This window comes from Theropithecus gelada, chromosome 2, assembly GCF_003255815.1.
Source record: "Theropithecus gelada isolate Dixy chromosome 2, Tgel_1.0, whole genome shotgun sequence".
NCBI lineage: Eukaryota > Metazoa > Chordata > Mammalia > Primates > Cercopithecidae > Theropithecus > Theropithecus gelada.
The window spans coordinates 123,193,230-123,217,958 of NC_037669.1; the positions used below are offsets into that span (position 1 = coordinate 123,193,230).

The 24,729-nt window shown below is 37.2% G+C and overlaps 1 protein-coding gene across 2 annotated transcripts in view; it reads right to left on the reverse strand.

Annotated features, from left to right (window-relative positions):
* Positions 1–907: 907 nt before the first annotated feature.
* The window catches only part of SERPINI1 (serpin family I member 1), an 88,476-nt gene continuing 64,654 nt past the window's right edge, over positions 908–24,729 (reverse strand). For both annotated transcript variants that reach the window (XM_025377742.1, XM_025377743.1), the window contains exons 6-9: positions 18,887–18,984; positions 3,480–3,566; positions 1,986–2,075; positions 908–1,230 (exon numbers count right to left, since the gene is read on the reverse strand). In XM_025377742.1, the coding sequence (XP_025233527.1) occupies positions 1,154–1,230; positions 1,986–2,075; positions 3,480–3,566; positions 18,887–18,984 (352 nt within the window). In that variant the 3' untranslated portion in view covers positions 908–1,153. The remainder of the gene's footprint in view (positions 1,231–1,985; positions 2,076–3,479; positions 3,567–18,886; positions 18,985–24,729) is intronic.

Sequence of the window (24,729 nt, forward strand, 5' to 3'; positions counted from 1 at the left end):
TTCATCATAGAATTAAAAATTTGGCATTAAACAGAAATAGTTCCATTCATGAGATCTTATGAAATATTTTTTTCCAAGAAATATTAAAAGATAAAGTAATTTACTGGAGACCTTGAAGTTGACACTGTCCCCTTTGGAATCAAGTATTTATTATATTAGAAAATAAAGACCAATGCATCCTGCAGAGAGCTACTTACAACTCTCTCCAGATCTCAAACACAAATGCGCCCAGTAGCCACTCAGGTAATTAACGGGAGAAACAAGGAACATGCTACCCCAGTTACAGACATTCAGAATGTAAAAGCCCCATGCAGAGCAAACAAGAACACTTCTGTGGGCAGCGTTCAGTCCTGTGAGTTGCCATTTTCCAGTATACGTGCTAGCACGGTTTTTCTAATTAACTCTCCTGTGAGCCAAAGTGCGTATTTTTATTGTTAGTTTGCTCATGTGGTTTATTTTGGGGCTTTTGGGAAATTGTAGTTTGAATTTTACTTACAGCAACAAAACATAGTGATATACCAGACTTGTAAACTCCTTTAGGCATGTGAAGCCAAATGAATTTTCAATGATTTGGGAAAATAAGCTATAGGTATCTGAGATTTGCATAGCTCTTTTATTTTTTTCTAACAGGTCTTGTCATGAAGCAATATGGACGATGTCCCGTTTGCATTCTTTTGCCTACATTATACACTTATTTCCAAGAGATGACCGTGAGAATTTTTGTGGAGTACCTGTCTTCAACTCACTTGTTATTGCTTGTTATGCATAAGTATGTAATGCTATTTTACTTTACTGTTTTGATCCTGCATAATTATAAGAGATTTAAGATGTACAGAAACATTGTTTCCAAAGTTCACCTAGAGATATCTTTATACTACAACTTCCAAAATAAAAAAAATAGATCTAGTCACATGTTCAATAGGTACTTTTATTTTAAACAACAGCACACAAACACAATGACACAACAGGACCATCACCTTAATACTGATAACATTCCTTGACGAGTTACTTATAATTTACATATATTGTTTTCATCTGGAGCTATTTTAAATATTATCTTAATATATACTGTAAAACACAAATCCTAAATATATACTAGTTGCAAACATAATGTGCTTAGTTACTGTTTTCCTTGTTATTCAAATAAAGTAGCTTAAAGTTCTTCAAAATCATGTCCACTTGTGTTCATTGTTTCAGGATGCATGACTCGTCCCATGAATAGAATTGTACCTGTATTGGTTTGGAAGTAAACAAAAGAGAGGGTGAACAAAATAATAAAATATTTACCTTCCTTCTTGCTTACAATTAATGAAAATATGTTATTTTCTTTTTCCTTCCTTCCTCCCTCCCTCCTTCCCTTCCTCCCTCCCTCCCTCCCTTCCTTCCTTCCTCCCTCCCTCCCTTCCTTCCTCCCTCCCTCCCTTCCTTCCTCCCTTCCTCCCTTCTCCCTTCTCCCTTCTCCCTTTTCCCTTTCCTTCTCTTCCCTTCCCTCTTTCCTTCTAGAGAAAGACTCTTGCTCTGATGTCCAGGCTAGAGAGCAGTGGCTCTATCTGAGCTTACTGTAACCCTGAACTCCTGAGCTCAAGCATTCCTCCCACCCCCAACACCTCTAGTAGCTAGGATAACAGATATGTGACAACATGCCTGGCTAATTTTTTTAAATTTTTATTTATGTAGAAATGGAGTCTCACTATGTTACCCAGGCTAGGCTCGAATTCCTGGCCTCAAGTGATCCTCCCTGCCTGGAACTCCCAAAGTGCTGAGATTACAGTCTGAGCCACCTCACCAGCCTTATTATTTTCATTAAAAAAAATTCACTTCAACATTATAAATTATCTGATAATTCAGTTGGTCAATCTCTGGAAAAAGAATAAATGAAATTGTGAAAATAAATTGTATGATGAGTATTGAGAAAAAAATCTCCATTTAAAAAAGAGGCTCTTTATGGCCTATTAAACAAAATTTTGTTTTCATAATAAACTTACCAGTTCTCCTGTTTCTGATAAGAAAGAAAAACGGATGGTCAACAATAACTTGAGGATACAGCACAGCCATCCTACTAATTGCAATCATTCCTACAGTGCAGAGAAAAAGTAATTATATATCTGTGGATGTGCAGAGACTAATGAGTAATTCCTCAAAACCATCTAGGCCTATCCACCTAATGCAAAGACAACAATTTACAGGAAACAAGATTTTAAAGACTTAACTGGAGAAAAATTATAAAGGTGTTAAAATTTCTACTTGATCTTTTTAAAAAACAAAATGAAACAAAACAAATACATACTACAAACCAACCAACCAAACAATTTCTTCCCTCTACTCCACTAAAAATAATAGGACAATTTATTCTGCTTGTTAAGAAATGTTTATTCTCAGTCTCACATAAATATGTGTGTCTTTACTAAAATAACTTTTGAGTAAAAGGAAGGGGGAGAATAAAGAAAAAAATCCCCAAACAAAAACTGAAGAGAGTTTCTCTATATTTTCAAATCATTATTTCTTTTGTCTGAAGTGGGTATTTTTACACAGCAAGTCACCAGGTTTCTAGTAAGTGGTCAGGATGGTGGTGATTAAAGGGGAAATATAACAGTGAGAGATGCAACGAGGTATCCTATGACCGGGCTACTAAATTCCCCTGAGATCCTCACTGTAAGATTGTTATATACTTGCTGCAGTATAGTTAATTGTCAAAAGAAAGTCCAGATTACATGTAAGGTTTCAAGCTGTCTTGATGCCTGAGGCTACTGTGCTCTTATTTCCTTCTGAAAACACTATCCTAACAGTGGCAGTGATGGGGGGGTATGTCGGGATAGTTAGTGGGTACGAAAATACAGTTAAATAGAATGAAGATCTAGTATTTAATAGCACATCGAAGTGATTATAAGTCAACAATAATTTGTTGTACATTTAAAAATAACTAGACAAGTATAATTGAAATGTTTGTAATAAAAAGAAATGATAAATGCTTGAGGTGATGAATACCCCATTTATCTTGATGTGATTATTATGCATTGTATGCCTATATTAAAAATATCCCATATTCTCCATAAATATATACACTTGCTATGTAGCCACGAAAATAAAAAATAAGAACTTTTTGCTGACAAAATTAAGAATCAACTTCAGCAAGTAATTTAGTAAGAAGAAAAATGTTTAAATGGGTAGCAGGAAAATATTTAAAATATTTAAACCGGCAGCACAGCAGAAAAATCTATTTTCACAGAACTGCCAATGTCCTCCTGTCTCTCATTAGAGAGAAAATGAAGATGAGAGTTATCTGTAAAGGGGCACTGGAGTGAGTTCACATTTCACATTCTATTTAGAAAATTCCAGCTGGTTCAGCATTTGGTTGACTTCTAAGTTAAAGCAGAGTGACTTTTTTGGCTTCATTTTGAAAAAGACCCCACTCCCCAACCAAGATTGCTCTAAAAATACAAATCTTTTAGAAGAGGGGAGAAGATTTTAGCAAACAGTACCTGAGACAGCAGCAGCTTCTGAGCCTTCTTCATTAACCTCTAAGAAGGACTTGTGAATTGCTTTGGAAAGAAAAATCTCCTTGTTATCTGCAAAAAGAGAATCAGAAACATTGTTTTTTTTCATTCAGAGATAGGAAAATATTTTGCCCTTTTGTTAAATGGATTTTAGAGATAGAAGAGACTAGGATACTGAAGAAAACCTAGGAGATAATGTTACAAGATTTCATTTATGAGATAACCATTGAAGATGTGGTTTTTAATTGTCCTCATTTTATATTCTCTTGCTAATTCTTTTCCATTTTTATTGGTAGTTTTCCCATTTGTATGTCTTATATTTTCAGAAAAAGTGGAAACTTTTTAAAATAGTGACTTCAAATTATTTCATAAGTCAAGATTAAAATATCTCACACATTGCTCTTTAATTTTAAATATAAAAGCATGAAATGAAAACAGGTAAAAATTCAGATATAGCCAGGATAAAAAAGTTTTTTTAACCTAATATTTAATTACTATGATAATGTAAATATCCTTGGCAAAGAAAACTGAAGCTGACTTCTAGATTCATAATGTAAATTTATGAAAAAGTTACTTTCCATTATTACAATTAATTGGTTTATCTGAGGATTCACAAACATGCTTTATCCTAAGGTAACAGGAAATAACACATTTTTAGCATTAGGAAGACTATTTTTCCCTTCCTATTTATGCCTGTTTTAAGGTAAAGGCTGTTATAGGCTATATTATGTTCTACACAAATTTATATGTTGAAGTAATAATCCCCAGTACTTCAGAGAGTGGCTATATTTGGAGACAGAATTTTAAATTTAAATGAGGTCATTAGGGTGGGTCCTAATCCAATATGACTAGTGTCCTTATAAGGAGAGGAAATACGGACACAGACAGGTACAGAGGGAAGGCCCTGTGTAATGGTTAATTAACTGCATGTGTCAGCATGGCTGAGCCATGGTGCTCAGATATGTAGTCAAACATTGTCTGGATGTTTCTATGACAGTGTTTTTAGATGAGATTGACATTGGTAGACTTTGAGTAAAGCTGAGTACCCTCACAATGTGGGTAGGCCTCATCCAAGCAGCTGAAGGCTTTAATAAAACAAAGATTGGCCCTTCCCAAGCAAGGAGGAATTCTGCTAGCAGGCTGCCTTTGGGCTGCAATTTTTTTCCAGGTCTCCACCTGAAGATTTTGAGCTTCTAAAGCCTCCATAATCATGAGCCAATTCCTTAAAATTTTTCTGTCTTCATAAATATGTATATAATGATAATTATATATATGTTTGTATATATACACATACATATGTTACAGGATCCTTGGGGTGTCGCTTCACCAGCCAGAAACCTCTGCTGCCAGTGGTGCCTTTGCCTGAGTTTTGCTTAGGCCTGCTGGGTTCATTGTGCCCACTCGGCCTGGCAGGCTGCACTTGGCTTGTGCTACCAGCCCGGACTCCACACCTGCCAAGGGCAAGCCAGGTGTGGAGTGGTGAGAGGCATGTGAGTGAGTGAGCATGGGGTCCGTCTGCTGCACACAGTCAGGCACTCTGGTTACAGCAGAGAAGGCAGCTCCAGGCACTGGCATGGGTGCTGGCTCGCTGCTAGGCTGCAACTGGACCAGAAGTACCACAAACAGCTTCCACTGCTGGCACCAGGAAATGTAGTGGCATTTGGAAGCTTGGAGACACCAGGAACCGCAGAGCTTCAAAGAGGGTGTTACAGCCCTGGCTTGGGAGCTACTAGGTCTGGGCTTCCTGAAGAGCCACGGCACTTCTCTCCTTTCTTCTCTCCTTCTTGTTGCCTACAACATGGCGAGCAAGGGGCATGTTTCAGTCCTATTTGTGTTACAGCTGTTTCACTCCTGACATTTGGTGGGTCCCGATTTCTTGTCCCATGTCCAGGAAGAATGAGGTATGCAGACAAGTGGAGGGTGAGCAAGGCAAAGAGGTGCTTTACTGAGGGACAGAACAGCTCAGAGGAGAACTGCAGTGGGTAGCTCCTCTCTGCAGGCAGGTTGTCCCAACAAGTGTCCAACTCTTAGCAGAGAGGAGTCCCACAGTAGGAGCCTCCTCTCTGCAGGCAGGTCATCCTGTCATCTGCTTGAGTCTGACTGAGTTTGGGGGTTTTTATGGGCTTCAGAGGGGAGGAAGTATGTGCTGATTGGTACATGGGTGGCCACGGGTGGCCCAGAAAAAGCACTGTAAGTTCTCACTCTGGTCCACAGAACTGGCAGCCTGGACTCCAAGCCTCAGGTCATCCCTGGCCTAAAGGTGGGGTTTCACTGGGGACCCTCCCTTTCCACCCAGGAGCCTGTCTGCCTCCTGCTACCATTGGCATGCCCTCCACAGTACCCATGGCATCCAGGCTGTCTGTGCTGAGGGGTGCCTGCAGGCTTGTACTGAGCTGCCTTTAACCCCCTCTTGGCCTCCCTGCTCATCAGTGCCCAAAGTCTGGAGGGGGCTGAGTTGGCAGGGGGTTGATGTGTCAGCACTGCCCCGGGCATGTGCGCACCCGGCCAGCTCATGACAGCATCTGGGCTCGGCCACAACTTTGCTCTGAAATCAGAGTGGTCTCCGGGATCAGGGAGAGGCCAGGCAGTAGGAGCAGGCACTTCTGAGCCTGCAGTAGAAGGGGGCTTCCTGGGCCTGGAGAGTGCAGAGATGCCCAGGTCCACAGCGGCTGTGCCCGGTCAACGGGGCTCCCACCTCTCCAACTCAGAAGGGGGAGGGCTTCTGCCTGTTCCCAGCTCCTACTGGCTCAGTGGAGCATGAAGTCCTGGCTGCTCCTCCATCCCTTGTTGCAGCCGAAGTCATGGCAGCGGCCACTCCAGACAGGCTACTGCTGCCATCACGTAAATATGACTAATATACCACGTGCAGATAGAGGGGACAGACGGCCATCTACACACCAAGAAGGGAAGCCTCAGAAGAAACCAACTCGCTGACACTTTTATTTCAGACTTACAGCCTCTAGAGCTGTGAGAAAATAAATTTCTGTTCTTTTTAAGCCACTCAGTCTATGTTACTTACAGCAGCCCTAGCAAACCATAAAATGTCTTCCAATCTTGGGTTTTCAACTTTTCCCTAAGAATGAAACAAAACAAACAAAAGATGCCTCAAATGCATTTTTTGAAAGAGCACAAGAAAGTAAGAAAAAGAATTACTCAAATTTATGACCCCCCTTTCAATTCCAGGAGATCTAATTCAAATTTCAGATAAATAACTTTATTGCTGATGTCCGGCACCATTAAAAGCACTATTGATTTCCCATTAGGTTGCTTAGTTAGACTTTGTAAGTATCAAGTCCTACCCACAAAATACATTTACCTTCAAGCTTTCAAAAGCACAAAATTATCTAATACGTATAGGGAATGATGTTCAATATTTTTGGTACATCTGTTACAGAGGACCTGATTACTTTGAATAAGCCCCAAGACAGCTAACAATGGCATCTCTGAATATACTTTTAATGGGACTATTACTTCCTCAGATCTTATTTGGTACTAATATATAAGCACTACATTATTAAATAGTCCATTTCACATGTTATGATGTTTTATTGTAGAATGTATTTGTTGACTAGAAGAAAAATTAAAAAGCAATCAAGTTTTCACATTTAGTAATAAAGTATAATTAGCGCCCTCAAATCCAAAAGAGTAGTGTTTTTTTAAGAAAAATTTAAGTTTTGTTAAGTAACTAAATATATACTGGTAAAATAAACACATAAATTTCAAGACAGTAGCTGGGCACAGCGGCTCATGCCTGTAATCCTAGCACTTTGGGAGGCTGAGGCAGGAGGATCACTTGAGCCCAGGAGCTTAAGACCAGCTTAGACTATATAGTGAGACTTCATTTCTATGTAAAATAACATTAATTTAAATTTTAAAATAGTAATAATAAAAAAGAAAACATTTAAAAAATAAATTTTAAGACAGTAAAACATATTAACTATTTAGCAGTTATTTGATGCTGTATTATTTTCAGGTTCTGTGGCCCATTTTCATCGGTCTGTGAGTTAAGCAACAAGAGCCAATATTATGACCTTGAATACAAAGGTGCTAGAACCCAGTTCCTACAGGGTAATGAGTTTCCACATTGTCAGCTAAGCCCTTCTGAAGAATTGTAAAAGGAGTTCTCCTCAAAGACACAACATAATATTCCAACTACATCAATTTGCACATAGGAAATGGTCTCCAATAGCTACAAGGCTTGATCGGCTGGCTACAATAGGCACTTTGAAATAAGAAAAAAATCATCCCTTTATTTCTGGCCTCTGCCCCAAATATTGTAATATCCTTTAGTCACCTATCTTCTCGCCTGTTCCCACTTGCCCCACCAAAATGACGGTGGTGGTAGTTGTGGCAGGGATATTGCAAGGTACTTATGGCAGAAAGAGAAAGAAAACAAAGATGCTAAGGATTCTTCTCAGAGAGCTAGTTATTTAAAAGACAATGAAATGGACAAAGTTTTAAACAAAATTCATTTAAAAAAAGAGATTGTCCAAATAAACAATATTAAGAACAAAAAAAGAACCTACCCAAGAATACAGAAAATAAATTTTTAATCACAAAAAATACTATGTATAATTTTCTGTAGATAAATGTTAATTAACTTTATGAGATTATAAGTTATTTAAAATGAATATTCATTATACATGATAAATTTTGATAGATATACAAATATCTGTGAACCTTCCTCCACAAATAAAATACAAAATAGTTGGCTGGTTGTGGAGGCTCACACCTGTAATCCCAGCACTTTGGGAGGCTGAGGCGAGCAGATAACCTGTCAGGAGTTCGAGACCAGCCTGGCCAACATGGTGAAACCCCATCTCTACTAAAAATACAAAAAAATTAGCCAGGCGTGATGGCAGGTGCCTGTGATCCCAGCTGCTAGGGAGGCTGAGGCAGGAGAATCGCTTGAACCCAAGAGACGGAGGTTGCGGCGAGCCAAGAACGTGCCATTGCACTCCAGTCTGGGTGACAAGAGTAAAACTCTGTCTCAAAAACAAACAAACAAAACTAAAATATTTCCATCTACCCTAAAAAAGTATTTGTTCTTCTTTATGCAAATAATTTTGAAAATGAAGAGATTTGCTATGAGCTACACTATTTTATAGAAATGTATAAATTATAAAATTGAGTCAAGGAAAAAAATAGAATATTTGAATAATCCAGTAACCATTAAAGTAATTGAATCAGTATACAAAAACTTTCTCCACCCTCGAAATTAAAGACTCCAAGCCTAGACGGTTTTCTAGGTGATTTTAACCAAATCTTCAAGGAACAGATAGAATTACCTGTTGTAAAATTAGAAAGAGAATTAGGAAGAGAACAAAAGCTATCTAACTCATCTGCGGATATTTTACTTTGCTGTAAAAATTGAAAAAAAAGGCAATATAAGAAAGAAAATCATAGACCAAGCTCACCTATTGGCATGAAGATAACAGTTCTTTAAAAATCAGAAAATTAAACTCAGCAACACATAAAAATCATCTTTTTGAATGAGTTTCAATGGATGTTACAGTGTATCATGACTCAGCAGTAGAGAACCGCTCTCCTGACTGCCTCTAGTTCACCTTAAAGCTTCCTCCAGGATGATCTTATCAAAATACAAATCCAATTATGCCACTACCCCACTTAAAACACTTTATCCTCTGTCCTGCTTGCTCTCCCTCTGACCTCACCTTCAGTATATTACAAACCTGCATACCTGCTCTGCATAAATGATAAGGACCTCTATCAGGCTGCCTTTGCTTCCTTCAATTAGTATTCTTTGCCCCATATGCTGTGCTTCAAATTATATAAACTGAAATAGCCTCAACATAGCACACTTTGTTATTTCTGTATCTTTGTTTCCCTAGAACCTCCCTCAACTTTTGTTGTACAATAAGACACCCACTCTAGTTTAAAAGCTCAGCATCTAGCTCTGTGAGGCTTTTTCTGCTCTCCTCTAATTCCTAAATCACTAAAGTAGAACTGATCACTCCCCTATTGAACCCAGAAACTAATTCTATTGAAGCTTTTCTAATATGTTATATTTGCATTGACGCTTCCCTCTTCCTGGACAGTCTACTTCCTTAAGGCAAAGATTGTGTCATTTTTCGTAGTAACCTTGTTTTCTGGCATATAGTAGGGCCTAAAGAATGAACTAACCCTAGTAGAGGGAGTTTCCTGGTAATGTTCAATTCTTCAGTCTTTAACCCAGTATATTGTCATAGACAGGATTTCAGTAATTGTTGAATGAAAGTGGTTAACTATTTCATATCATAAGACTTTGGGTATATAAAGTCTTTTAGTGTCATTTGATGTGCACTATAACCACAACTGTGTTCATAATTATGGGTATGAAGTTTAGTCTTATAATAGGCCAGGCATGGTGGCTTATGCCTGTAGCCCCAGCACTATGGGAGGCCAAGGCAGGCCGATTGCTTGAGGCTGATGGCTTGAGCCCAGGAGTTGGACACCAGCTTGCGCAACATGGCAAAACCTCATCTCTACAAAAAATTACAAAAACTAGCTGGGCGTGGTAGTCCCAGCTACTCAGGAGGCTGAGGTGGGAGGATCACCTGAGCCCGAGAAGGTTGAGGTTGCAGTGAGCCAAGATCGCACCACCGCACTCCAGCCTGGACACAGAGTGAGACCCTGTCTTAAAAAAAATTCTTTTCAAGTTTATTCTTGTAATAAATAAAACATAAGACAACAATTTAAAGTAGATGTTCCAAGAAAATTGACAACAGCAGCAGAGAGGGAAAAAGTGCAAAGACCACAAACATGCTAAAAGACTTAAAAATCTGATTGAGTAAAAGAGTAAGGGGAACAGGATCCAGCAGACTAGTGCTATTGTACTTATTTCAAAGACAGCAAAACAAAGATTGAATGCAACTTTTGGATTCCCATATCATGATTAACTGCTACATGAAGGATAGCAAATGTCTATACATGTAAATGAGACCTTAGGACAATTACCTTCAGAAAAACACCATCCCATTGGATATATAAGTAGAAGAAAATGTGACAAATAATAAGGCCAGGAATAGTGGCTCACACCTGTAATCCCAGGTGTGACCGAGGCAGGTGGATCACTTGAGGTTAGGAGTTCAAGAGCAGCCTGGCCCACATGGCAAAACCCTGTCTCTACTAAAACTATAAGAATTAGCCTGGTGTGGTGGCGTGCGCCTGCAATAGCAGCTACTCAGGAGGCTGAGGTCAGATAATTGCTTGAACCCAGGAGGCAGAGGTTGCAGTGAGCCAAGATTGCGCCACTGCACTCCAGCCTGAGTGACTCCGTCTCACACACACAAAAAATAATAAATAAAAAAAAATCACGTCACAGGAACTCAGGGGAAAAAATAAAATGAAGGCTTTTTTCTTGAGACAAACTTCAAGCAGTCTCATTAAAACAAAATATAAGCAGAAAGTGGTCTAAGCAAGCATGTGTCTGCAGCCACAAAATCTTAGAAGTAGATCAGGTCATGCAGAGAAACAGGCAATGTCATTCAGTAGACAATCAAGACCATCTTTCCTGCTCAACCATACACTCTTCAAGGCCCGGACTTTGCCTGTTCTACTTATCTCATCCACAACACTGTGCACACTGCCAGGTACCACATATGCACTCAGATATTTGATAAATTGAATCAGAATGCAAAGGGGTATTACGGAGATTTACACTGATGAAGTTGTCTTGTTGGTTAGAGAAAAGTTAGCTATTCTCTCAATCAATCAAGCAAAGGCAAATAGCTTTTTGTTTTTTGTTTTTAAATCTGCTGGCACCAAGTAGCCTTCTCCTTCTGGCCACAGCAGACAGTGCTGCCAAATGACTGGTCCTATTTTCCTCCAGGCAGCATGAGGCCAGGATTTTTACAATGGATGAGATGGGAACAGGGCCAGTAAACCCTAGGTTCCCCAGAGAAAAACTGGGCAATAATTCAAGCTCTTCTGAAAAAAGCAGGGCAAGACTACAAAGGCATTCATTCAGTCACTTAGTAAATATTTATTCAGTACCCACTACATATGAGGTATTGTGTAGGGCACCAAAGGCTCTAAGTACCTGAGATTAACATCATGCTTGCAGGATGGCCATCATGCAAGTGTAGGCCACTACTTCCTCTGTGGCACTGTTCCTAAATTCAGCCAATTTAAATAGATTTCTGCGTCATCAAGGGCATGCTTAAAATAACAAAATGACGAGAGTATTATAACAGAACCCTAGCATACCAAAAGTGTCTCTGTGCTTTAGTTGCCAAAATATTTTTAGCTTCAGCCCCACCCATGAAATTTATAAAAGTTCCTAGAATTTGAGTTCCCTTAAGATAGGAATAATGTTTCTTTGTTTGCTTTTCTGGATAGATTTTGTTACAAAACCAGCAAATATTCATTTATTGGTTCATTCATTCATTCATTCATTCATTCATGTACTGAGCACCTACTATGAGTCAGATGCACCAGGTATACTATGATGAACTAAACAGTTCCTTCCTAATGAGAGGAAAGCAGACATCAAATAAAAGAACAATAAAAAAGCAAATCAATAAAAGACTACAATTTATTGTATAGTAAGTATAACTAAGCTAACAAGATAAGGTGATATGTTGGTTAGTGATTGGGGCAGCGAAGAGAAGCTACTTGACACAGGTTATTCAGGAAGGTGGGTCTGAGAGGGCAAATCTTAGCTGAGACTGAAAGAATACAAAGGAGCCAACCACTGGAAGAAATAAAGGGAGAGTATTTCAGATGGAGGGAAAAGCTAGTGCAGACCCTGATACAAACTGGGCATGTTTAAAGAACCAAAGAAGGGGCTGTGTGGCTGCAGTGTAGAGTGGGGAGGGCAGGAAGTATGAGAGAAGTCCCCATGCTTGTAGCCAGGTGGGATACAGTGACATTTACTCACAACATTCACCCACTCAGTATCTATCCTGTTCCCCACCCCCCAAACTCTCTTCTGTGTTCTGGGGACAGAAAGATGTGTATGCTTTTGAATAGCTCTGAGCTCAGAGACAAGTATGTAAACAAACAGTCTAGGAGAAAAGGAAACATGTGCTAACAGAGGTGTGTGCAAAATGCTGCCAGATTCCAGATAAGGAAAAGTAAATCATTTAAGAAGGAAGAGGAATGTCAGGGCAAGCTTCTCTGATGTGTCAACATTTCAGCTTGCTCTTAAATGATTAGTAAGAGGGAAAAGTCAGAGAAGGCAAGAAGATTCTATTTGTAAAGTGAGAGAAACTTTACATCCCCAGTGGGGATCTCTTGAAGGTCCAGTTGGAGCCTGAGCTATGAGGAGGTTAGGGAGTAGCAGAGGACATAATTTTAAGAATTTTGATGATGATGCTAGAGAGCCTGGATTTGTGCAGAAGTAATAGGACACAAGCTTTGATTCTAGAAGAGAGCTGTGGCAGCTGCTGTGAAGGGTGAATCAGATAAGCAAACAGCTGGGGGCAGGAAGATGAACTTTGTTAGCTGTTGCAATAATCCAGGCAAGAAAGTAGAAGAATTGGAATTATGGCAATGAGAGAGAAATGGAGCCTTGTAGTTTATAGGTGCAAGGAGAAAGAGAACAAACAAGGGCAGGGCGTAAGAGCAGGTCCAGCATAAATCAACAGCACTTGAGTCTGCCCTGAATATGGCTTTTGGTGTGTCTTCTTAATTCCTTTATTTTATTGGCTCCTTTATTAAAGCTTGTACTTGATGCTGAAGGATTTAGTACTCTCTTTCTCCTTCCCCTTACACCTTCCAAGAGGATTATCTATTAATCCAAATGCTGACAGTCATTCATTTCCATTACAAAAATAGTCCTTCCCTATAACAGGATCCTTGCTGCAAATAGATGAGCATTTTAAATAGAGCCTGAGAAAATGATTCTCAGCACTTTCTATAATCCATGTTTATTGTATGAGCCTTTACTGTGTTTTATGTTAATAGAATTTACCAACAAAAGCAATGGATATCAAATTGAGATAAAAAAATATAATAAATATTGAGTATCTAATTTTTTTCATTTCTTCATTCAGTAGGCGCTAAGCAGAAAGCACAGTGCTGGGCACTATAGGAAACACGTGTAAGAATCAATCTTGGAGGGTTTAAATTCTGGCAGGGGATATTAGACATATAAATAATAATATGAGATAAAATGAGATATGTGCCATAAAGAAAGGCACAAGGTATCATGAATTTAAGAAGGAATGATTACTTCTGGTTGCTGTAGTCATGATGCGTTGATGAAATTGGGGATGTTGAAGCTGAGGTTCAGTTCAGGAGATTTTTCTTGTGGAAGAGACTTCACAAAGGCAGAGAGCTGGGGACAGGTGAGACACAGAGTGAGTATTTAGTTTGGCTGGGGCAGGAGTTGTGTATATGGAATCAGCCAAAGTGAAGCCTGGTCTCAATGCCCTGCTGAGCAGCGGATGGGGCACAGCCTACTGAAGGCCAGCTTTGAACAGGAACTGGAACTGGAGTGATCCAAGAGTAAGTTTTTAAGGCGATTCATCTTGGCAGTGGTAGATAAAATAGATTAGATTGGAGGGAGATGGGAAACTGTTTAGAAGGCTATTGAAATAGTCTACGGCAGCAGTAATGAAAGTCGGAAATAAGAGCGGATGCCATGGAATAAAAAATGAAAGAGTGGACTTGAGAGGTCTTAGCAAAAGATCTCAAGTCACTCCGTTTTTCCAGAAGCAAGAGCCAGCAAAGCAGGTTTTATTTTTCCCCACTGCTAAATCACGTATGCTATTTTTGAAGAAAGATACAATTTTATCACATAATTTAAGAAAGTGACAGTATAACAATAGTACTGAATTATTCTCTGGGTGATTTCAAATTTACTAATTAATTCTATTATTAATGACTTTTTTTAAAAAATAAGAAACGAGGTCTCATTATGTTGCCCAGGCTGGTTTTGAATTCCTGGACTGTCCTGCCTAAGCCTCTCAAAGTGTTGGAATTACAGGCATGAGCTACTGCGCCTGACCTATTAATGATATATTTTTAAAGTTTTTTCTAATTTTTAAACAAGATTTTTAATTAAAAAAGCAATACGTATACAAGGTAAAACTCCAAACACTACAGAGCGGTATATGAAATGAAAACCCCTCTTTCATCTAAAGTCTCTGTCCCATATTCCAGAGGCAATTGCTGTTATCACTTTCTAAGATATTGTTCAAAAATTTTCTAGCCATTTAAAAGCCTATATACGTACATATATTGTTCTCTATCTTTTCATTTCTCTTATTTTTCTTTTCTTTTGATTTTTTAGTCATATCATGTGCTTGACTCCCCTGTCTTTTGACCAATATGTTCCCATTCTGCCTTTTAATTTTTTTTTCTTTTCTGTTTCCATATGCTTTCTCCAATACAGGATTTCTCAGCCTTTTCACAATTGGCATTTTTGGCTGGATAATCCTTTGTTGTGGAGGAGCTCTCCTGGGCATTGCAGATGTTAGGAAGAATCCCTGGCCTCTTTGCCCAGATCCAAAATCTGGGCAAAGAAAAATCTTCTGGAAAGAATTCAGCATTCTAGATGCCAATAAAAACACTGATGTTTCATGTAAGGAGATCAAAATATCAACATTAACAGGGATCTGGAAGAAGTTGATTCTGACTTTTATGACTGATAGTTTCAAAATTTCATTGAAGGAACTAACTGTGGATGTGGTAGAAACAGCAAGAGAACTTGAATTAGAAGTGAACCCTGAAGATGTGACTAGATTGCTGCTATCTCATGATCAAATTTAAATGGATGAGGAGTTGCTTCGTAGGGACGAACAAAGAAAGTAGTTTCTTGATATGAGATCTAATCCTGGTGAAGATGCTCTGAACATTGTTGAAATGACAACGAAGTTCTTAAACTATTACAGAAACTTAGTTGATAAAGCAGTGGTAGGATTTGAGAGGACTGACTCCAATTTTGAAAGAAGTTGTACTGTGGGTAAAATGTTATCAAATAGCATTGCATGATACAGAGAAATTGTTCATGAAAAAAAGAGTACAGGGATGCAGCAAACTTCATTGTTGTCTTATTTTAAGAAATTGCCACAGTCACTCCATTCTTCAACAACCACCACCCTGGTCTATTAGAAACCATCAATATCAAGGCAAGATTCTCCACTAACAAAAAGCTTATGATTCACTGATGGCTCAGATGATCATTAGCATTTTTCAGCAATAAAGTATTTTTACATTAAGGTATGTGCCTTACTTTTTCAGACATAATGTCTTTGTACCTTTTACAGACTACGGTATAGTGTAAACATAACTTTTATATGCACTGGGAAACAAAAAATTCATGTGACTCATTTTATTGGAATATTCACTTTAGTGCAGTGGTCTGGAGCCAAACCTGTAATATACTGAGGTAAGCCTTTATATATCCTAAACACCATGAGATTCTCATTAAAGTAGAAACAAAATGCATGCAAGTAATTTTCCTAGGTATTTATGGGGGTTATGAAGAGTTATAGACATTAATCATCAAGGTTATGATGTTATTTGGAGAGAAAAAAACTAGACATATGAAAATGATACCAACCTTACAAAGCAGAGCATATGGTGCTCAAATAAATGATGAAGAGATAAATGCTACTGAATTTAGAGGAAACAAAGAGGCAAGTTTTATAATTAAAACAATAATTTTTGAATGAATGATTTATAAATTAACGTGTGTGTGCATGCCATGGGGAATGTAAGGATATATTGGTTAGGGTGGATGGCATACTGGAGCTGCTTACACTCTGGAAATTAATAATGTAATAATCAACGAATTCCCACTGAAAGACTGGGAAGTTTGCTTTAGATCTTTTATCAGGTGATCCTGAAAACCTGAATGGGGTGGTATTTGAGAACAGCAAATCCGGGATTTTTTACTTATGTTTAAGGGGGTAAATAGTCCTTAGATCATATGTAATGTGGGGCCAAGTAAACCTCTTGTCTTCTTTCCCTCATCCTTTTTACCCTTCAGTGAACATTTACTGTGTGTCAACTGTATGTCAATTCTTTACAAGGCACCAGGAATACAACTGTGAGTAGGACACAGAGCAGGATTCAGTTCTCATGGAAGTTTCGATCAAACAAAAGCTCTCTATACATTTATATACATTACATAGAATGTAAACTTTATATATATTCTATATACTCTGCATATAGAATGTATTAATTCTCTGGAAGATTCTAGTGTTATTTCCAATCTCTAAACCATCTGTATTCATAATGCATGTTTATGGTCTATTGTCTCTGTCTCTGTAAAGGCAATTAAATATTACCTTATAAACTTTCCAGATATGTTAGAAATTATAAGCTACACTGACCACAATAATTGATTTGCCACTGCAGTGCTACTCTGTCAGGATTGAGAGGCAGTAGATATTTTATTTGTTTGAAATAACTTCCTAGATGTTTGGGTGAGACAGTGAGGAATCACTATTCAAACTGAAAGTAGAACCATGTTAAGAAAGCAGAATGTAATTATCCAGTTGGAATTTGGCTAGTATGGTAAGACAGATTCTCTCAATTCCTAAGGAAGAGAAAATGACAATGTTAAATTATGCTAAACTTCAGCCATGAATTTATTTCTGACTCAGGTACAGATACCACAATATTTTTTGAATCTCTACCAGTCCTACATTGTTGATAACCTCACTGAAGGGTTCGGAGTCCTAGGAGTTTGGATATAAGCCATGAAAACATTTACTCAGGAAAGCTCATTTCTCTTATGTGGACAGGAACATTTATATAGTAGACATTTAGAAAAGCTATATTAGTGTTTAGGGCTGTAAGCTCTCTGAACGAGGGGTAGAAGTTGTACCAAATGCATTAATATCAACTCATTGCTAGAAGCTGAGTGCTGTTTAGAAAACAACATGCTCAATCCTAAATCTGGGAGGACAAAGGCTTTTTTGATCACAGACACATATTGAGAATTTCTCGAAAGCTATTAATATGACCCCCCCAAACTGTTTCTCTCTCACACACACCTTCATGTATATGTGCACATGCATTGTGTGCACACATTTATATGCAATTTTTAGGGTTGGAGGGCATCAGTTCTCTGAATTCAATCTATGGGCCCTCACACTCCAGGTTTAGAAGCTGTGGTTCAGTCAGTTTGATTCTCTATGGGCTGCTGCTTCAGGCTAAGAAAACTAAATTCTCTCCTTTAACACAAGAACTGCTAAGGAATCTATCATCTCAGTGCTATTTAGAAATTTGGGTTAAATAATTTGCATATAAAGAGGCTTTACATGTTGGGTTTCTTTAATCTTAATATATATCTATCTTTATCTCATCAGAAAACAGATTGTATTTTATTTTCTCTCTTCTAAGGAAATGATAAAAATAATCATTATATAACTTATTTACTCAGTCTTAAGTTCATTGTTGCCTTTTTTTGATGGCAAATTTCTTGGGGTTAGCTACTTAAAAATACTTCCAAGAGTATTTTACAAATTATAAACACTTTAACATTGCTAATATTTCGTGATTTTTTTTTATTTGGAAAAAATTAGGGTATTTGAATCAAATAATTCAACTGGATTTTTTTCTTGGGATATTTAAAATAAATTACTAGACACCCCAATGTGCCAGGTATACTTTGAAGTTACTTCTTTAAAACTAGTTTGTTTATTTATTATTATTATTAGAGACAGAGTTTCACTGTTGTTGACCAGGCTGGAGTACAACGGTGCAATCTCGGCTCACTGCCACCTATGCCTCCCGGGTTCAAGCAATTCTCCTGCCTCAGCCTCCTGAGTAGCTAGGATTACAGGCGCCCATCACCATGTGTGGCTATTTTTTTGTATTTTTAGTAGATGGCCAAGTTAGTCTCGAACTCCTGACCTCAGGTGATGCACCCCCCTCGGCCTCCCAAAGTACTGGGATTACAGGCATAAGCCACCATACCCAGCCTACTGGTTTTTTTTTTGTTTTTTGTTTTTGTTTTTAATTAAAGAATTAGAACACGTTTATACCATCTCACTGGGTATTCTTTACTCTTTTAAAAAGGATCTTTGGTCTAGCTCTCACAGCAGACACTCATTTATCCTCCCTTCTTTCTTTCTTACATGATTTACTACAATGGGACGTATTGAGATAGTCAATCAACACATTTATTGATTATCTATTCTACAAGGCATTATGTCAGATGGGATGGGGAATCCAAAGATGTTTAAGACAGGTCTTCCGGAGAATATAATCTATTGTCAAAGATAAGATAAGAACCAGATAATATAAACTTAATGTTATGACTGTATTTATAGTTTTGCTTGTAGAGGTTAAATATGTTTCATGCTAGATTTATTTGGCAAGTGGTAACTATATTTTACTCCAGAACTCCATAGTAAATAGAGGATTTAACATCATCATTTAATAAAGCTCTTATGGAATAACATTTTTAAAAATTTGTGTTTATTTCTTACCAGAGAGGGCTGTCAAATTTGCATCTTTGATGAAAATTTCAGTTATTCCAAGAGCCTTCAAAACATCTTTTAAATCAATTTCCTGTTCCACTGTGAACCTGGAGAACACATAGGAATAAAAATATTTAGTTACAGCATATTGTTACCTGGGACAAGAACAAAGTGTTAGATATGTGGATATTTAAAGTCTGCTTTACAGAGAGTAAATTATGCTAAAACTGGCTTTGGACTGCAATTAGCATTTGATTGAACATGGAAAAATAGGCATCAAAGAGATTTACATAACAAAACAGAATTTAAACATGTAAGTAGGAAAATATATGATATAGACACAAAACCATAATATATGGTACAATAAATGAGTTTTGAGATCAAGTATCATCACCATATGATTACTTAGTATCATAGTAGTGAGTAAAACTTGTAAATGAGTAGCTTTCAAAATCCTTTGACCTAGTAGTAATATATTTGATTTTTTTTAAGCTGGAGATGACTAATCATACATTTACCTCGGTTATTTCATTCTCTTCTTAGTATCCTGGTCAATTTACGTTCCTTACCCTCTGCCACACTCTGCAATTCCCACCCACATCAATGTTATGGACAAGGTTAAATTAGAGCCAAATTCTGTTTTACAATAAATACATTTAGCATTTCAGCTCCCTACAACTCAGAGAAAGCAAAAATAAAATGCACTACATTAAAAAATGTATCTTTATGGTTATAGTGATCTCTAAAACATAAGCCTGTTCTCATGATACCATCACAAAAAAACTATTAATCAATGGAGAGTGAGTTAAATATTGTATCTTAAAAACTATGTGCTTTTACATTGAATAATTTTTTTTTTTTTACTTTAAGTTCTGAGATACATGTGCAAAACATACAGGTTTGTTACATAGGTATACATGTGCCATGGTGGTTTGCTGTACCTATCAACCTATCATCTAGGTTTTAAGCCCCGCATGCATTAGGTATTTGTCCTAATGCTCTCCCTCCCCTTGCTCCCCACCCCCTCAGACAGGCCTCAGTGTGTGATGTTCCCCTCCATAAGTCCATGTGTTCTCATTGTTCAACTCCCACTTATGAGTGAGAACATCTGGTGCTTAGTTTTCTGTTCCTGGATTTGCTGAGGATGATGGGTTCCAGCTTCATCCAAGTTCCTGCAAAGGACATGAACTCATCCTTTTTTATGGCTTCATAGTATTCCATGGCATATATATGCCACATTTTCTTTATCCAGTCTATGATGGACATATGGGTTGGTTCCAAGTCTTTGTTATTGTAAATGGTGCTTCAATATACATACATGTGAATGTGTCTTTAAAATATAATGATTTGTAATCCTTTGGGTATATACCTAGTAATGGGATTGCTGGGTCAAATGGTATTTCTGGTTTTAGAAAACAGCATGGTACTCCAAAACAGATATATAGACCAATGGAATAGAACAGAGACCTCAGAAATAACACCACACATCTACAACCATCTGATCTTTCACAAACCTGACAAAAACAAGCAATGGGGAAAGGATTCCCTATTTAATAAATGGTGCTGGTAAAACTGACTAGCCATATGCAGCAAATAGAAACTAGACCCCTTCCTTACACCTTATACAAAAATTAACTCAAGATGGGTTAAAGACTTAAATATAAAACCTAAAATCATAAAAATCCTAGACGAAAACCTGGGCAGTACCATTCAGGACATAGGCATGAGCAAAGACTTCATGACTAAAACACCAAAAACAATTGCAACAAAAGCCTAAATTGACAAATGGGATCTAATTAAACTAAAGAGCTTCTGCACAGCAAAAGAAACTGTCACCAGAGTGAACAAGCAACCTACAGAATGGGAGAAACTTTTGCAATCCATCCATCTGACAAGGTCTAATATTCAGAATCTACAAGGAGCTTAAACAAATTTACAAGATAAAACAATCAACCCCATCGAAAAGTGGGCAAAGGATATGAACAGACACTTCTCAAAAGAAGACATTTATGCAGCCAACAAACATAAAAAAAAAATGAAAAAAAGCTCATCATCACTGGTCGTTAGAGAAATGAAAACAAAAACCACAATGAGATACCATCTCACGTCAGTCAGAATGGTGATTACTAAAATGTCAGGAAACAACAGATGCTGGTGAGGCTGTGGAGAAATAGGAAAGTTTTTTACACTGTTGGTGGGAGTGTAAATTAGTACACTTAAGAGTTTTTTTTAAACAAAAGAATCATGGGTCTTTATTTTTGTTTTAATTGACCTTATGAATTATTATATATAAATGTGTATCAATTTTGAAAACATAAAACATTATTTTAAAACAAAATGAAAATAATTATAGTGATCATAAACAGACTATTAACTTAAAAAATAGTTTCCACAGCAAGCCAGATTGGTCTTAATATGGACTCTTCCCCAAACTAATGAATTGTATCACCAAACTTTCTTGGGAAAGACACGGACCAAGCATGCCTGCATCAAGTAACACATTTCTGTGTATGTGAGACAGGGTTTCACTCTGTCACCCAGGCTAGAGTGCAGTGGCATGATCACGCCTCACTGCAGCCTCGAAGCCCCAGGCTCAATCAATTCTCCTGCCTCAGCCTCCCAAGTAGCTAGGACTACAGGTGCACACCACAGCACTGGCTTTTATTTTTATTTTTAATTTGTTTGTATAGATGTGGGTCTCGCTTTGTTGCTGAGGTTGATCTCGAAATTCTGGTCTAAAGCGATCTTCCTGCCTCGGCCTCCTGAGTAGGTAGGACTACATACATAAAACACCATGACTGAACAAATACATTTTTAAACAAGCAAAGGCATTTATTACTTTTATTTTAAAAGTAAAAACAACTGGTTAGAACCAAATGCTTCACTTTTTCTAAGATGTTGCCTCCTAATTGATACAGATTATAAATATAAAATTGTAGGCAATAGGTTGTTCTCTTAACAGAGATAAGTCCGTGATAGTCAACAAAAAGTTTCATTAGCATCATTTCTGATGTCTGGTTTTAAGGAAAATGAGAAGGAAATGATGGCAGTAAACAAAAGGAATGGTTAGTGGTAAATAGTTTTAGCAGCTTCACAGTTATGGAAAAATATGATCAACAGATGAGTACATGCATCTCAAACAAACTAAACCTAGTGCTAAATTTTATCTAAATTTTGCACTTTGACTTAATATCATTTATTTTGTTTTCTACCAAAAGCAGGTATTGATTGTGAAGTAGAATTGTCCTGTGGTATCCATCTCAAAAAAGGGAATGAGTAAGAAAGCACAGAATGTCTCAGACAATACATTCAATGGCTTAAAATGCTTATGTGTGTATGCATTTGCTTATTGTTATTATTTATTTTTGAACACTTATGTGGAGCTTAGTATATGCCAGAAACTTGCAAGAGTATAAAACAGATATTAATTTAAATATCACCATAACCCTTGAAGCAGGTATTTTTGTTATTCTTGGGTAATAGAAAACATTGAGTAACAGAAAGATGAAATAACCTGTATAACCAAGGTCATACAGTTAATAAGTGGCAGAGCAGGGCTATGGATCCAGGTGGTATTATAGTTGTCCTGATCCACGTAAAATAAGAAAGAGAAGGAAGATATTAGTAGGGGATTCTTTTTACTTTTTAAAAGCAGCTTAGTTTGTTTCACACTTTAGTGATGAAACACTAGCTAGTCAGGTGATGATGAGTGACTGATCCAGGCGAACTTCGGCAAGTTTCTTAATTTCTGAGGCTCAGTTTTGGCACAGGAAAATGGCAATAATAATACCTATTTCATAGTATTGTTGGAAGGATTAAATAAGGTTAGATCTTAGGATGGTGCTAGCATGCAGGAGGCATGCAATGAGGAGTAGATACCATTAACACCATTTATTATATTGTAGTTATGTATAACATGTCACATTATTATAGATGTTAGGGTATTGTATGTTTGCATTCTAGTAGTAATTGGTGTAATTTGATTAAATAGCTATATTAATCCCTGCCACCTTAACTGTAAATTAGCCAAATCTATTGTCTTATTTATTCTAATATTTGTAATATCTAGCACAAGACAAACCACATAGATTGCAAATGAAATAAAATCTAGGTGTTTGTAAGACTTTGTTCAAAGCTGAAGATACGGAGTAAATAATCTTCAGTTTTCCATTCTTTGACTTCTCAAAAAATCAAACTATTGAAAAATAGTGATTATTATTTCTTTACTCTTAATATAAACTAATATTAATATAAATAATCATTATCATCTCCTATATATTGAGTGCTTACTATGTTTCAGGCACTATGCAAATCCTCTTATGAATAATATATTATTTAATAATTTCTATGATGCTCTCGAACAACCCTATGAGGTAAGTGTCATTATCTCCTGGCTGCAGAAGGCTAAACTGAAGCTTAAAAGAGCTAAGCCAACAAGCAACTTTCTCTAACCACACAGATAATAGGTGGTAGAATGAGGATATGAACGGAGGTCTTTCTGACATTAAAGTCCCCGCATCACTAATCACTATAATTCCAACAACAACTTTTAAAAAGAAAACAACATTAGAAATATATTTTACATTTCATGAAATACAAAAATTAAAAGCCATGACACTGCTTTTATAAAGCCAAGGGGCAAGCCTGTTTTAATAAAGGCATACAATGTAATTTATGCATTTGCAACTTTCTACCTGAATAAATTGAAGAGGCATATGGAGGGTAGAGGTTTGAAGACCTGCAGAACAAGTGTTAGAAAATCACAAATACATCCTAGGTAGGAGACTACAACACACATAAGGAATAAAAACCCAGTCATACCCTTTATAGAAAAATCTAATGAAAAGTACTCACATTAAAAAACAAAATTAGGGCCGGATGTGGTAGGCCACGCCTATAATCCCAGCACTTTGGGAGGCTGAGGCAGGTGGATCACCTGAGGTCAGGAATTTGAGACCAGCCTGGCCAATATGGTGAAAACCCATCTCTACTAAAAACACAAAAATTAGCTGGGCATGGTGGCACGTGCCTGTAATCCCAGCCACTTGGGAGGCTGAGGCAGGAGAATGGCTTTTGAACGTGGGAGGTGGAGGTTGCAGTGGGCCAAGATCGTGCCATTGCATTCCAGCCTCGGTGACAGAATGAGATTCTGTCTAAAAGAAAAACAAAACAAAACAACAACAAAAAAACAGACGACTTAAGTAGTTTTCTTTACAAACATGAAACTAAAATGCTTTATTAATGGCAATTATTTCAAGATATCAGGATAGTTTCTGATTACAAAACAGAGAACCACTTCACATACTTTGATGTCCAACACTCTGGTCACAAATGACAAATCTGAGCCTACAAAGCTAGAGTAGACTGATACTACATACAGCAAGGTACATCTGCTTCCAAGTATTAAAGTATTTGATGCTGACTTTAGAAAAAATCTTTTTATATCTAAGCTATATCAGTAAAAACTGAAAAGGAAGCATATACACTGAATAGGATAAAATTCAAAAGAATCAAGTTTAAAAAATTCAATTTAGAGAGAGGCATATATAAAGCTACAAAGCTGCCTATAAGATTAACACAGTGTAAATACCAGGACTTAACATGTACACTAAACAAATAACAATAATATTAATTATAAGTAATAATTACATAATGCTTACTCTGTAGCAGGTTTTATACTTAAGTGCTTTTTGGGTGTTTTACATAAATATTTGATATATGAAACAAACTATTTTTGCTACCATGGATAAATGGAAGCATCTGGCAATCTTATTTAAATCTTAGAGATGTGCAACTATGTATATAAATCTTGTATTTAATTGGATTTGGTAATGGGTATACCAATTTTACCT